Raw genomic sequence first — 12786 nt, 5'->3', positions numbered from 1 at the left:
ATATTTTTTCAAGCAAATGACCCATCTACACCCAGTTTGTCTGAGTGTACATCGTGTACCCATGCCCTACCTACGTGGCCAATCTTTCTACTGTGTGTATCGCTGACACACACTCCACACCAAGAAACAAGCGTGGACCGCAGCTCGGCAGGTATCTCCCCAGAATTGATGTTGGGGTAGCCCCAGCCTGCTGGGATGATGTGAGAGGTGTATGAGCGCTCCCTTGCCTCTGAATATCCTGCCCGTGTTCACAATGCACATTAGAGCACCTGGATAAAAGGCAGATGCCTTCAGAATTTTAGGTATCACAGAATATGCTTACCCTTAACTGACATGGTGAAGAATTAACCTGAAATTTTTGTAAAAACAGACCCGTGTCCAAGGTCCTCTACTGAACAACAGGCAGGAAGAGTTGATGTTGTTCTCCGTTACAAGAGTCCCTATGACAAGCATCCACTTAGACACAGAGCGAGCTTCCAGACCACTATGGTATCAAGAAATGGTAGACAAAGAATTTTTGGAAATTCTTCAATTTTCAAATCTGGTTACTTGAAAGTAACAGACACAAGCGGTAGTTGTTTCACTGAGCTTCGAGTTTCTGCTGGAGCGGGTCAGATTGTCTACTTGTGTTCACAGACAGGCTCCGTTCTCAAGGCTGCAAGTTACAAAAGCTTAAATTTAAATCTGTTTCAAGTTCGGCAGTGAGTACCTCTGGCAGTTGGTTTTCTTTGCTTTGTGGCATTCGTTATTTCCAAAAATTTCTAAATATTTATCTTACAACTTTTGAAATGTCATTTTAAAAAGCACAGTATTATACGTTGTGCTTAACTTCATTTTCTTCATCTAACTAGGTGATGAAAGACAAATATCACATTTAGAGGAAAGTTAACATTACTTTTGTTTCATACCTTTAAATCCTCTTCATCAAATCTCTATAATAAATAATCTTGAACATTTTTTGCATAATAGTGGAGAAAGAATCAGCTCCAGTTTGGAAGACTCAAGGTTAAGTTTGAAGGTTAATGTGACAGTAGGAGGCATAAGATCTAGAAATTCCTTCTATAGCTTGAACAATGGCTCAGTAATCCCATGAGAGTAGGGAAGGCTGACTTGTCCCAAGAACCCAGGTGAATGTGAGCTTGCTGTTGAGTTAGCAGAAAACTCTCTGGCTCCATTTTTGGACTAGAATGTCATGAGTCACTTTACACAAAATTTGGCTTAAAAAAATAAGTGGGCAGTAGAAAAAATGGCCCAATTATCAGTTCATCTTATACCGTGTTCTCGCAAAGGTCACCTCCCTGCTCTGCTTCTTCATCTACAAAATAGCAGGTGAGAACCTGACATGTGGTATGCCCTCTCCATGGGGCCGTGAAGCCTACACAAGGAAGCTTGGAGTGGGTGCCTGGCCCACGACCCACGTGGTGACCTGAAGTTCAGAGGGTGACTGACATCAACACGTGCAATGCTCCAAGAAGCATGTTTTAGCTTTCTCTTTTGTTTGTTCTAAATAATCAAGACTCTTTCCTTGTTAAGAAAAACAGGCGCATTAACCGATACATAGTGACACTTAGGGTCATGTGCCTGGCTTGGTGCCTGCTGGGCGTGGGTCTCCACTGTGTGTGCACACATATGGGTGTCTCAGGGAGCTCTGTGTCTTTGTTCTAATAAACGACACCTTTTGTCTCAAAACTGTGATTACAGATCCTCTAAACTATTGGATCAATGACAGCAAGGTCCCCAAAGCAAATTATTCAATAAATGAAAAAGTCTGTAGGTGACTTTCATTAGAAAAGAAATGTAATCTGAAATAACATACTTCAAATATAAAGGCCATACAGTAGCACTCTCCTAATGGCAACCTACAGAGCCAATAGAGAAATGCTTTCGAGCAGTTTCTTAAAATCTGGATTTGTCACAGAGGCGTCTCTCTGAGGATCCACTCGCTTCCATCACCACTTCATCCCCAAATTGGGGCCTCGGTCAGGGAGCAGGGCCGGCCTGACACCAGGGCCGGCCTGACGTGGGAGGGAACCGACGCTCACTTGGTGACTCACCACCCTCTTCTCTCAGTGGGGTGTGACTGCCCACTCAGGGTCTTGGGGAGTCTGTGCAAAAAGGGTCTTTTCTAGAAGGCCACTGGCATGTGCCAGGCACCTTAAAAGCCAGGGAGGAGACCACACCCCCACTCCCGTGCAGCACAGAACAGCCCAAGGGAGCAAATGCTGCTGCCCAGGAGGCGGGGGGGGGGGGGGGGGTAGGATATCACCAATCCCATGACCCAAGTGTGGCAGGAGCGCAGGGACAGCTCTGGGGAGGCAGCAGAAAGCATGTTAGCCGAGTGGGAAACAAGTTCAGAGCTGGAGTAAAGACTGTCCAGAATCCGAGCTGAGGCTACACCATGGGCCAGGGATTTTATAGGGTGGGTTCTAGCCAACTGGGTGGGAAAGGCAATAATGTTCTCTTTTTCAGAATTAAGAAGCCAACAGCACGTGTTCTGTGCACAGGACCAGCCCAGGGACTACATGGTTCACCCCAAGGCTGTAAACAGTGCTGCCCTCAGCCAGAGCCTCAAGCTTAGAGCAGGCGACTGCCATCCACTTGTGCACCCGCCCACAGAAAGCACTGAAAGAAGACTAAGGCTGAGAAAAGCAAGCCCTCTCCTTGCTCCCAATGACCTTCTGGGGATGTTGTCCACATGTGAAACAGACAATGCCTGTTTGCTGCTCAGAAGCCTATGAAGTGAAGAGCCGTTTCAGGGATTCATTTAACATGAGAAATAATTTTTAATTATGTAAGTCAAAACTATAACCAAGTAGAGGGAAAGAAAGCTAAAAAGCCCATTTAAAAATTCATAGTAAATATGTCCTTATTTTATTGAATAAACAATTAAAAAATTCTGAATTAGTACAATCTGCATATTTATAAATGGCAATTTCAATGGAAAACAAGCTTTATAAGTACCACAAACCAGGCAACATAATGTTTCTTTAAAGAATGAACAAGTTCAAATGCATAATGAAACGCCAGTTCCTTCTCTCTCCATTTTCTAGGGGAATGTAGATGCTTTCATGCAAAAACAAAACAAAACAAAAAAACAAAAAAAAACAGCACCTGGGGACACTTAAGGCACAGCTACTGTGTGACAAGAGGGGCCAACAGTGGCCACCACAGCGAGCTGTGACAAGCTCTGTACCTTCAGGACAAGGGCCAAGCAAAATCCCAGCAAAGTAAGACTCCATGGCTTTGGGAACAGATACTAAAATCCTCAATTTTAAGTGCCTGAGAAAACACTAACATTTCGTCTATGAAGTAATTGATCTAGTAACAATTTAAGTTCCACAAACGAGGAGGGAATAACCGTACCGTGAAGACAAAAGACTTGGCATCACATGTCACCTACATATAACATGTAGGGGAACGGTTCATTGTGCTTGACAGCACAAGGTCGTTGCCGCGGCACGGGACATTTCCAGTCACCGCTGGGCAGCAGGAGCCGAGAGCCTGCACTGGGAGCAGAATGTTCCTGCACACCAAAGCCATTCAAAAGGCCTTTGCAAGATGACAATGACGGGCGTGACATAACCAACAAGCTTAAACATCTTTCATATTAAACTTCTTTGGTGTGCTATTTTTACTGCCCATCTCTCTGTCATTACTATTTTTTAAATGTGTGTTCAGTGGAAAAGGGAACCCTAAGCTGATTCTGTACTTAGAGAGAAAAAAGGTGCCCATAAATACCTAATGGTTAGAGGTGCTCCCATTGCACACCATCCTGTCCCATGCATCACTCTTCCTAACATGGAGCTAAACTGTTGTTAGATTTTAACATTCACAGATTGGTAGAATACCTGGATTTGGAAGCTTAAATACAAAAATAGATTTGGTAACTAATAAAAATAAATATTCTACCTGGATTAGAGGTGGACTCTGCAGGGACAACAGGCACAGCCTGCTGGGGACCTGGCAGTGTGGGGACGGCGCAGGCCTGTGGTCAGCTGGCCATACCAGCACACATGCCCTCCTGTCAGGTGTAAGGCCTTGGGTCGAGCAAAGGATATCAACAGATGAAAAGGGAAAACAACAATTATCCTGTCATCCAGGTAAATGGATCCCAGGTGGCGTCATTGCATAACACAAAGGCCTCTCATGATCAATAGCCATCAGCAGGCATGGCCTCGTGGCCTTCACTCTGGGCTGTTCTGGATGTCTGAGTATTTGCTACAAACCAATTCTCACTAAGATCAAATACAACAAGGTCACTGCTTACATGACCTGCCGTGAGTAGAAAGCCACAATGTGAGCAGGATATATGGTCCTTTCTAAAGAAGTCCCTCTGAGTCAGAGGGATGTTTACAAGCCCTCAAAAATGAAAGGAGCTATCTATGAGCAGTAACCAAAGAAAGCCACAAGTAATTTTAAAGTAAATCATTTCATTATAAAGGAAAAGCTGTAAATTCAAAAATATTATGAATACCCTGGAAAGTAAAATTTAATTTCTGCCAAAAAGTAAAATTTAATAATTTCTGCCAAAAAGCTAAACCTGGATCTGAAAATGACACCTTCACCAGCAATGTCCACAGAGCATCTGGGACCCTGGGCTCCTTCCTGTGCTGTGGGCCCTCCAGGCCAGTGGGAGGGAGGGCAACGGTTGATGAGCTCCAGATCCAGGCCAAGGTGAGCGGCCCGAGGGGCGGGCCAGGCTGTGGGCATGAGGAAGGACCACTTCTTCCACAAGCCACTGGCACAGAGGAGGGGTCTTCTACTGTCAGGGGAGCTAACAGCTACCAGCCACATGTGGCAAGCACTACCGTTCTTGTTTCTGTAAATTTCGAAAACTTTATAAACAAAGAGCTAAAAAATAATCTCTAGAAAATAAAGTTTCATTGAAGAAACCAAACCAAATCCTTTTATGGGAAGGCCTGGGCAGAGGTCTACACAACGTGTCTTCAGAATCTCCAGGACAAGAGCATGAACCACCACCTGCAGCCTGGCTGCACTCAGGAGTGGCCACCAGGCCGGATGTAGGGCTGACTCAAGCCCACATCTGACCTGCTACTCGGGCACTAGTGTGGGTGCCCTAAAGAAAAAAGGAGAGAAACATCCATCAGCTGCCTCCTGCATGCACACCGACCAGTGATTGAACCTATAACCCAGGTTGACATGTCTAAACAAGGGCCCTACCAGGAGCTCAAAGATGCGATGATCTTTCCCTGGTTAAGCTTCTAGAAAGGATAGGGAACTACTTAACAAACGGTTGAACCTACAGGATATGGGACCTTGGGTGAAATTGACTAAGAAATAGACCAACCATGTCTTTACTGCTTACTCCGACATGTTGAATGCTGAGTTACAAAGATGGGAACATTTGAGCTGATTTCCTTGGCTCAGATAGGTGACATAAGGGGCACGTCTGATCTCTGCAACTCACTTAGTGACTTTAGGCTTAGCAAGAGGAGCTGGTGGCTGTCAGCTAAGCAAGTGGGAGCCAAAGGACACCTGCCTCCAGCTCGGATAAGGCTGTGTGACTGATGCCATTTGCAGATGGAACATCTGGAGCAAATGATACCCGCTGTGTACAGGGCCTGCTATTCTCTAGAGCAGCGGTTCTCAACCTGTGGGTCGCGACCCCTTTGGGGGTTGAACGACCCTTTCACAGGGGTCGCCTAAGACCATTGGAAAACACATATATAATTACATATTGTTTTTGTGATTAATCACTATGCTTTAATTATGTTCAATTTGTAACAATGAAAATACATCCTGCATATCAGATATTTACATTACGATTCATAACGGTAGCAAAATTACAGTTATGAAGTAGCAACGAAAATAATTTTATGGTTGGGGTCACCACAACATGATGAACTGTATTAAAGGGTCGCGGCATTAGGAAGGTTGAGAACCACTGCTCTAGAGACTGCCAACTGGAGGAACCATCAGGAGACTCAAGTGTCAGTCTGATGCATTCTACGGAGAGAGGCATTCTTAGCAGGACACCTATGCTGGATTGTTACAGCCCATCTAAGGCATGTGCTAGAAGGACAGAGTGCCTGTGTGCTGGCCTGTGGACACACACACAACCCTGGGCAGCCCAGAACCACCTGGATGATTCCCCAGCTCTCATGGAATTCCTACAGCTCACACAAGAGGAGGGTGCCGAGGGCTGGCCACGTAGAGATCTACCAGGAAAAGGTGTTAGATCTCCTGAACCCTGTCTCTGGAGACCTGGTGATCTGAGAAGACTGTCGAGTAAACATACTTATTTCGGGGCTCATACTGAAGCTCATCACTAGTTTTGCTGATTTTGAACAGCACTTCCTGCCAGCACTCCTCCCATAGTCATGCTGTGTTCCTGGTTAAGGTGGATCAGCGAGAATGCTTGGCCCCATTTCCTCAGTGGGAGGGGAAACTACCTGATAGAATTGGCTGGCTCAGAGGACAACCAGTGCAGAGGCAGCAAGGGCCTGAGGTTGAAGGAGAGTGGAACCATCTACTCCTCCCTCTTTGTCCTGGGCAAGATGGTGGATATGCTGAACCAGGGCCTCCCTCTTGTGCCTTATCAGGACAGCAAGCTCGCTCTCTTATGGCATCCTCATTGCCAACACTGCCCCTGAGAGATGCTTTTACCTAGACATAGTCTCTACACTCAACTCTGCTGCCAGGTCCAAGGAGGTGATCAACTGACCTTTTACCAATGAGAGCCTACAGCTTCCTGTCTTGGCACCTGTTAAACTGTTTCAGAAAGAACTGGTAGGCCCTTCAGAGGCAAAGAGAGCTCAAAGCCCTGAGGAAGAACAGATTGGGAATCCTGAGCCCCTGGTACCTTCAGCTTCTGTTTCCCAGAAGTTCAGCGCCTACAGAAGCTAAGTAGCATGGACTGGCCATGCTGTAGCGCCTCCTGAGCTTGGGCCCTCTGCTGGGCTGCCAGAGGGTCCAGGAGACCCTGCTGCTGAGCACCCCAAAGTGAGAGCGAATGGTGATCATGGAGACAGTGGAGGAGAAGGACTTGGCAGCGCTAGCTGGTTTGGTTCAGTGGATAGAGTGTCAGTCTGTGAACAGAAGGCATTTGTTTGATTACGGTCAAGGGCACATGCCTGGGTTGTGGGCTCAATCCTCAGTAAGGGCATGCAAGAAGCAGCCGATCAATGATTCTCTCTCATTGTTGATGTTTCTATCTCTCTCTCTCTCCCTCTCCCTTCCTCTCTGAAATCAATAAAAATACATTAATAAAAAAAGAGAGAGAAGGATTTGGCAATTGAAAGGCTTAATTAAGATGAAAAAAACCAAAACAAAACTGGAAGCCAAGGTGCGGGGCCCAGGAAACTGTGGACCCAAAAGAGAAAAAGAATTGCTCTCCCACAATGCTCTGACCCTTTTGCCCGCCACACGGTCACAGTGGCTAAGCCCCTCAAAAGGTTGTGGTGGTTCCCCTACAACAGATTCAGGAGCAGGCAGCATCCCCAGATGCCAACCTCCATATCGTAAAGAAGAAAAGCCACAAGAGAAAGTTGTAGTGCCTGGATGCCAGGAAGAAAAGCTGAGGACTCTGGGAGCTACAGATCAGCCTGGAACTACTAGTCCATGGGTACCAAACAATACTGGATATCCCAGCCTGGGATCTGCACAGCCTGCAATGCATTGGCCAAAAGAAGGCCCAGCTCATCATGGTCTGGAGGGAGCGCCACGGCCCCTTCAGCCAGAGGGAGGACTTGGAATGCGTGAAGGTCATGTCAGGAAAAAAGCTGGAGTCTCTCCTGAAGGTATTTTGGGTCCTGCTGGCCCCTCCTGACTGCCAGCTCTTCTTTCCCATTGGCCTTTTCCCCACCCTTTTCAGTACTTGTATAACCACTCCTTGTATACAGTTTAACTCCGTTAAAAGAAGAAAGGGCAACTTGCTAGTATCAGCCATGGGCAAACTACGGCCCGCGGGCCGGATCTGGCCTGTTTGAAATGAATAAAACTAAAAAAAAAAAAAAAAAAAAGACCGTACCCTTTTATGTAATGATGTTTACTTTGAATTTATATTAGTTCACACAAACACTCCATCCATGCTTTTGTTCCAGCCCTCCGGTCCAGTTTAAGAACCCATTGTGGCCCTCGAGTCAAAAAGTTTGCCCACCCCTGTGCTAGTTGAAAGTATCACTGTGCAATAGCAGGTGAAGGACTGGGCAGCCCTCATAGGACTGAGGCCCAGGAAAAGCATTCTAGATGTATATGCTCATTGTCTTCACCACACAAGTCCAAACTTTGCTTTCTGAGTGACACAGAGGAAAAATGTCCTGAACAGGCTACTCTAAAGAGCAATTCTGACGACATCGCCTTTCTCTTGAGAGTCCCACGGTCTCTTTTCAGAGGTTAGCCAGCCCCTCGGAATGACCCTGTGCCCTGAGGTGGGTCTGAAGCGGGAGGGAATGGGCAGCAGCCGCACACCCCAGACACCAGTCCAGAGACCTGGATGAGAGTTAGACTGCGGTGCAGGTTTAAGGCAGCTACAAAAACCAGGACATTTCTCAATACATTTAGCTAAAACCCCACCAGTATTGGACCAGCACTGATGAGAAGAGAATGAGTGAGCCTCACAAGAGGCCCAGGGCAGCTCTGAGTCCCTGAGAGCACGTGCTGTCACACAGCAAACCCACCCAGGCACAGAGTTACAGTCTCACACAGGAGTAGAGGCTGTAGGCTTGATGTCACCACAGGCCTTGGAAGAAAATAAACCTTTAAACATGGTATCGCTCTCCTAGGTAAGAGCAGGAAGGATAAACCACAAAACCCAAAGCCTAATCCGTGGACTTGACAAATTGAACAGTATGTGCCCAGGGCTAGAGTGCAGTCACCTGAGGTCCTGGCTGCACAGCAGGGGTTTCCTTCCGACAGCCACAGAAGACGTGTACAGTGCGGGCTGTGAGCATCTGCCCACCTTCCACAGTGGTGTAGATGGGGAACTGAAGGGGCCTGTATGGCCACCTCAACCTGCCTTTCCCACTGCCTGGGGACAAGTCCATGTCCATGATGGGGGCTATGAGAGACGGCTAGGGACTGTGTATTACACAGCCCTGGCCAACAAGAAACAACACTCATAAGGAAAGCGGGAGCCCTTGATGTTCAGGGGGTCCTGGGATGTTTGTTTGTTTTAGTGAATAACCCACTCTGATAGGAAACAGTTCTTGGATGAGAGCTTACACTACAACTCTCAAGCCAACCAGTGCGTCTGGTTCTGTTTTTCTTCAACCAAATACCTGTTATACCCCCAATTAAGCTAAACAGAAGGAAAGAGTTCAATTGCATTGTAAACCAATGCCTCTCCAAGCCAACTACCTAAACATAGCACTCTTTCTGGGTCTCAAGTCATTAATGGGACAATGCCTTTGGCACTGAGACACCAGGATTTGGCTCACTCAGGACTTCGTGCAGTGGCTGGACAAACCAGGCAAAGCTTCCATCCAATGACTTGTGGCAGCATGCCTCATCTTAAAAAGCAGCCTCAAAAGACAGACTACACACATTCTACTAAAGATCAACATGAGTCAGACTGTGTGATGTTGAAAGTGGACAGCATCAGCTTTCAGCTGAATCAAAAAACAGCAAGAAAAATATAGCTGCAAGACTAATTCACCAGCTCCCAGGGGGACTAACTGCAAACACTTATCTATTCTAAACTCGATGCATAGTTTTAAACATCACTCCAAGTGAAAGTTTTAATTCTGTGACATTCAAAACAGAATACTGGACCAGAGAATTAGGAGAAGAAAGAATCCCTAGCCATGGATATAAGCCAACAGTCTGAGCTCACTGCACGAGCAGGTGCAGGGCAGCCTGTGAAGGCTGGGAGTGGTCAACATGGGCTTTGATTTACCTGCTCTCCTGGACTCACATTCTTTAAATTATTCTGCAAATCGAAAATGACTCTCTCTCCACTGGTCTGTGCAAAACAGTTGCCAAAGAAAAGGCTCACGTCCAGGGGGGATTCGGCTTCAGAGCCCCAGGAGTCTGTGTCTGTGCTGCTAGAGTCCTCAGCCGTCGTGGGCGGGTAACTGAGCTGTTCTAACTGGTCGAGGATGTCAGAAAACTGAAAGGCTGAGCTGGCCTCAGAGCGCACAGAGCAGGCGGGGAAGTTGGCCATGGAGCTGGCCTCAGACTGGTTGGTGGAGCTGGGTGTGTGCACGGACAGGCCAAGCAGTGGGAGGTGGCTGAGGGAGCTGCTCTGGGAGGGGCTCAGCAGGCTCTGCATCAGGCTGGCCTGGGCCTTCACCTCCAACAGTTCCGACGTGTCTGAGGGGTGCACACTGCCAAAGCCACTCTCTCCTTCAAACTCAAAGCCATGCTCTATGCTTATGGGCGCTGCCTCAGTAGAGTACCTGTCTGGGCTGAACTGGGCCGAGCGTGGGTGACCACACAAAGGGGTCTGCAAGGCCAAACTGCCATATGGGCAAGAAAATGCCTCAGAGCCTCCGGCAAAGAAAGAGATGTCTGCTGGGTCGTCATCTATGAACTCCTCAGACACCTGCAGCTGGGTGTTTGTCAATGTGAAAACAGGGCTCCTCCCAATGCCCTGCCGACCACATGGGTGCTCCCCCATGGAGGGGAATGAGCTCGTGGTCAAGTCTCCCTTGCTGTGGTCATTTTTACCAGCAGCTCTGCACTCCCTGCTGTACCCCCCTGCACCCAGGGCTAAGGCACTGTGACTCTGCCCCCCAGGACTGCTGGGGCTGCAACTCCTCACAACACGACAAACCCCAACACCTTGACAAGGCTGGAGCGCAGGGGGCCCTGGGGGCTGGGCCTGTCTCATGTCTGGTCCTTCCATGGCTTCGCAGGTCCTCTCTGCAGCCGGCCTCTTGGTGTGGGGAGCCTGGGGCTCCGTCAGGGAGATGATGCTGTCCTTGATATTGGGCCGGCCAGGAGGGGCAACGGGGGAGGTAGGGACTGAATAGAAGGAGGCATGTGTTGATGATGGGGACGCAGAAGTCCTCATGCCCTCAGTGAAGGAGATGCTCTGGGGATCAAAATTAAGAAAAGAAAAATAGGAACATAATTTTATAAATCACCATTAAAAAGTTGCAAAATTAACTGGGCCCAAATTAGTAAGTCCACACATTTCTATCACAACTTCCACAAAGGACAGTGGGGTCGGACTTTCCCTTTTACCAAAGACTTGTCATGCACACAGGTGTCCAAAAGGACCAGGATCATCTGTGTACAATCCTTTATCCTGCCATTTTTCCTCTATGGAAGTAAATGTTCACAACACAGAAAACTCCCATCCCTGAAAATAAAGACTGCCAAGAGTGACTGAAAAAATCAGCCTTGGAATCCTATCACATGGAGATGACAGACAGATGATATGGTGAGGTTTGCTCCCCAGCCTTTTGTCTCCTTGTGTCTAACTGTCTTTTTTAATTAAATGAGAGTCATGGGCTTCTTTTCGATCTGCTAGTTTTATTTAGTGACATGTTTTGAATGTGTCCCTGGTCACACTATTTTTCTAAAACAAGACTTTTAATGGCTCCTGAGTGCATCAAAGGGACACAAGTAACACTGTGACACCTGTCTCCAAGAATGAAGCCTTCTCTTCACTTAGGACTCCTTTCTGCAGACAGAGTCCCAGGACTGGAATTGCTGTGTAAATGATACAACTAGTTTTAAGACTCTTGTTACAACATTGCCAGATTATTTCCCAAAAGAGTGCAGGGGACTGACATGGTGTCGGTTTTAACCAGAAGGACTTACCTGCTTTGGCAATTCTGTAGTTAGAGCGCGGCCGGACGTCCGCGTCCTGCTGTGTCTTCTGCAAACAGAGAACAAGCTGTGAGCTGCCCCCTCTGGATTCCTGCTTGACCGTGCTTTGCCCACAAGAAAGAGCTCACACAGAAATGTGGCTAAGACTCTGATTATATGCCAAAAGGCATCTAGCTAGAAATGGGCAGGAGAACAGAAAACAAGAACAGGAAATAAAAAATAGATGTCTCGGAGAGGTAAAACTGTCCTCCCACACTGAAGGAACAAGGTGAATGTTCGGATTCAAAGTTTATTATACTATGTAAAAACATTTGTAAGCTAAGCTATGCAGACTAGAAACTAAAAGTAATATCTGTATCTGTATACAATAACTATACATAGATATTACAAATAAACAACTCAAGTTTCAAAATACATGTTTATGTATTTGAAATGACTTTTATTCAAATAAAGGTTAAAATACTTTAAATATTAATTTTAAAAGCATACACTTTACATCCTCAAGACCACAGAGCTTACCTTTCATAGGAAGTTCTTGTCATCACACCGTCTTTGACATAATCTACTAGTTGTTTCTGAGTTCTTCCACTGTGAACAAAGGTTCAAACATTAAAGAAAAGAATCAATGATAATTTGCAGCATTAATTTTTCACAAAAGCAAGACGTGCCCTGCCGGGAGCCGGTCCATGCTTGCTGTTTCAAGGGACCTGGCATATATGGCATACTGTTCTTAATATGTTTGCTCACCTTCTTGGCACTATGTGTTTTAACCAAGGTCTCTGAGAAAGGTTGTTTCCCCAGGTAGGGATTTTCCCCTGAAGTTAGGGAGGGAATAAAACCTCTTAACTAAGTGCCAGGTGGGTAATTAATCACTTAAACTACAAACAATCATGCTTAAGCTACATAATCTTTACCCCCTGGAATGGAGATAAGAAACGCCCTAACCTTTGTAATAGAGATTGGTAGGATTGAATCAACTGGTATAAATACAGATGTAGTAAGACAGCAAGACACAGAACTTAGAATACGGAACCAGGAGAGACAGAA

At 46.6% G+C, this 12786-nt stretch overlaps 1 protein-coding gene and 1 pseudogene across 8 annotated transcripts in view; one reads left to right on the top strand and one right to left on the bottom strand.

Moving 5' to 3' along the window:
• FARP2 (FERM, ARH/RhoGEF and pleckstrin domain protein 2) overlaps positions 1–12786 on the bottom strand; it is a 101321-nt gene that overhangs the window by 22037 nt on the left and 66498 nt on the right. For all 8 annotated transcript variants that reach the window (XM_036320477.1, XM_036320479.1, XM_036320478.1 and 5 more), the window contains exons 12-14: positions 12259–12327; positions 11731–11788; positions 10744–10996 (exon numbers count right to left, since the gene is read on the bottom strand). In XM_036320477.1, the coding sequence (XP_036176370.1) occupies positions 10744–10996; positions 11731–11788; positions 12259–12327 (380 nt within the window). The remainder of the gene's footprint in view (positions 1–10743; positions 10997–11730; positions 11789–12258; positions 12328–12786) is intronic.
• On the top strand, positions 4652–7514 carry LOC118661439 (annotated as a pseudogene).

This window comes from Myotis myotis, unplaced genomic scaffold (genome assembly GCF_014108235.1).
Source record: "Myotis myotis isolate mMyoMyo1 unplaced genomic scaffold, mMyoMyo1.p scaffold_m19_p_8, whole genome shotgun sequence".
NCBI lineage: Eukaryota > Metazoa > Chordata > Mammalia > Chiroptera > Vespertilionidae > Myotis > Myotis myotis.
The sequence above is the reverse complement of the archived record's forward strand: the minus strand, read 5'-3'. Positions and strand labels throughout refer to the sequence as shown.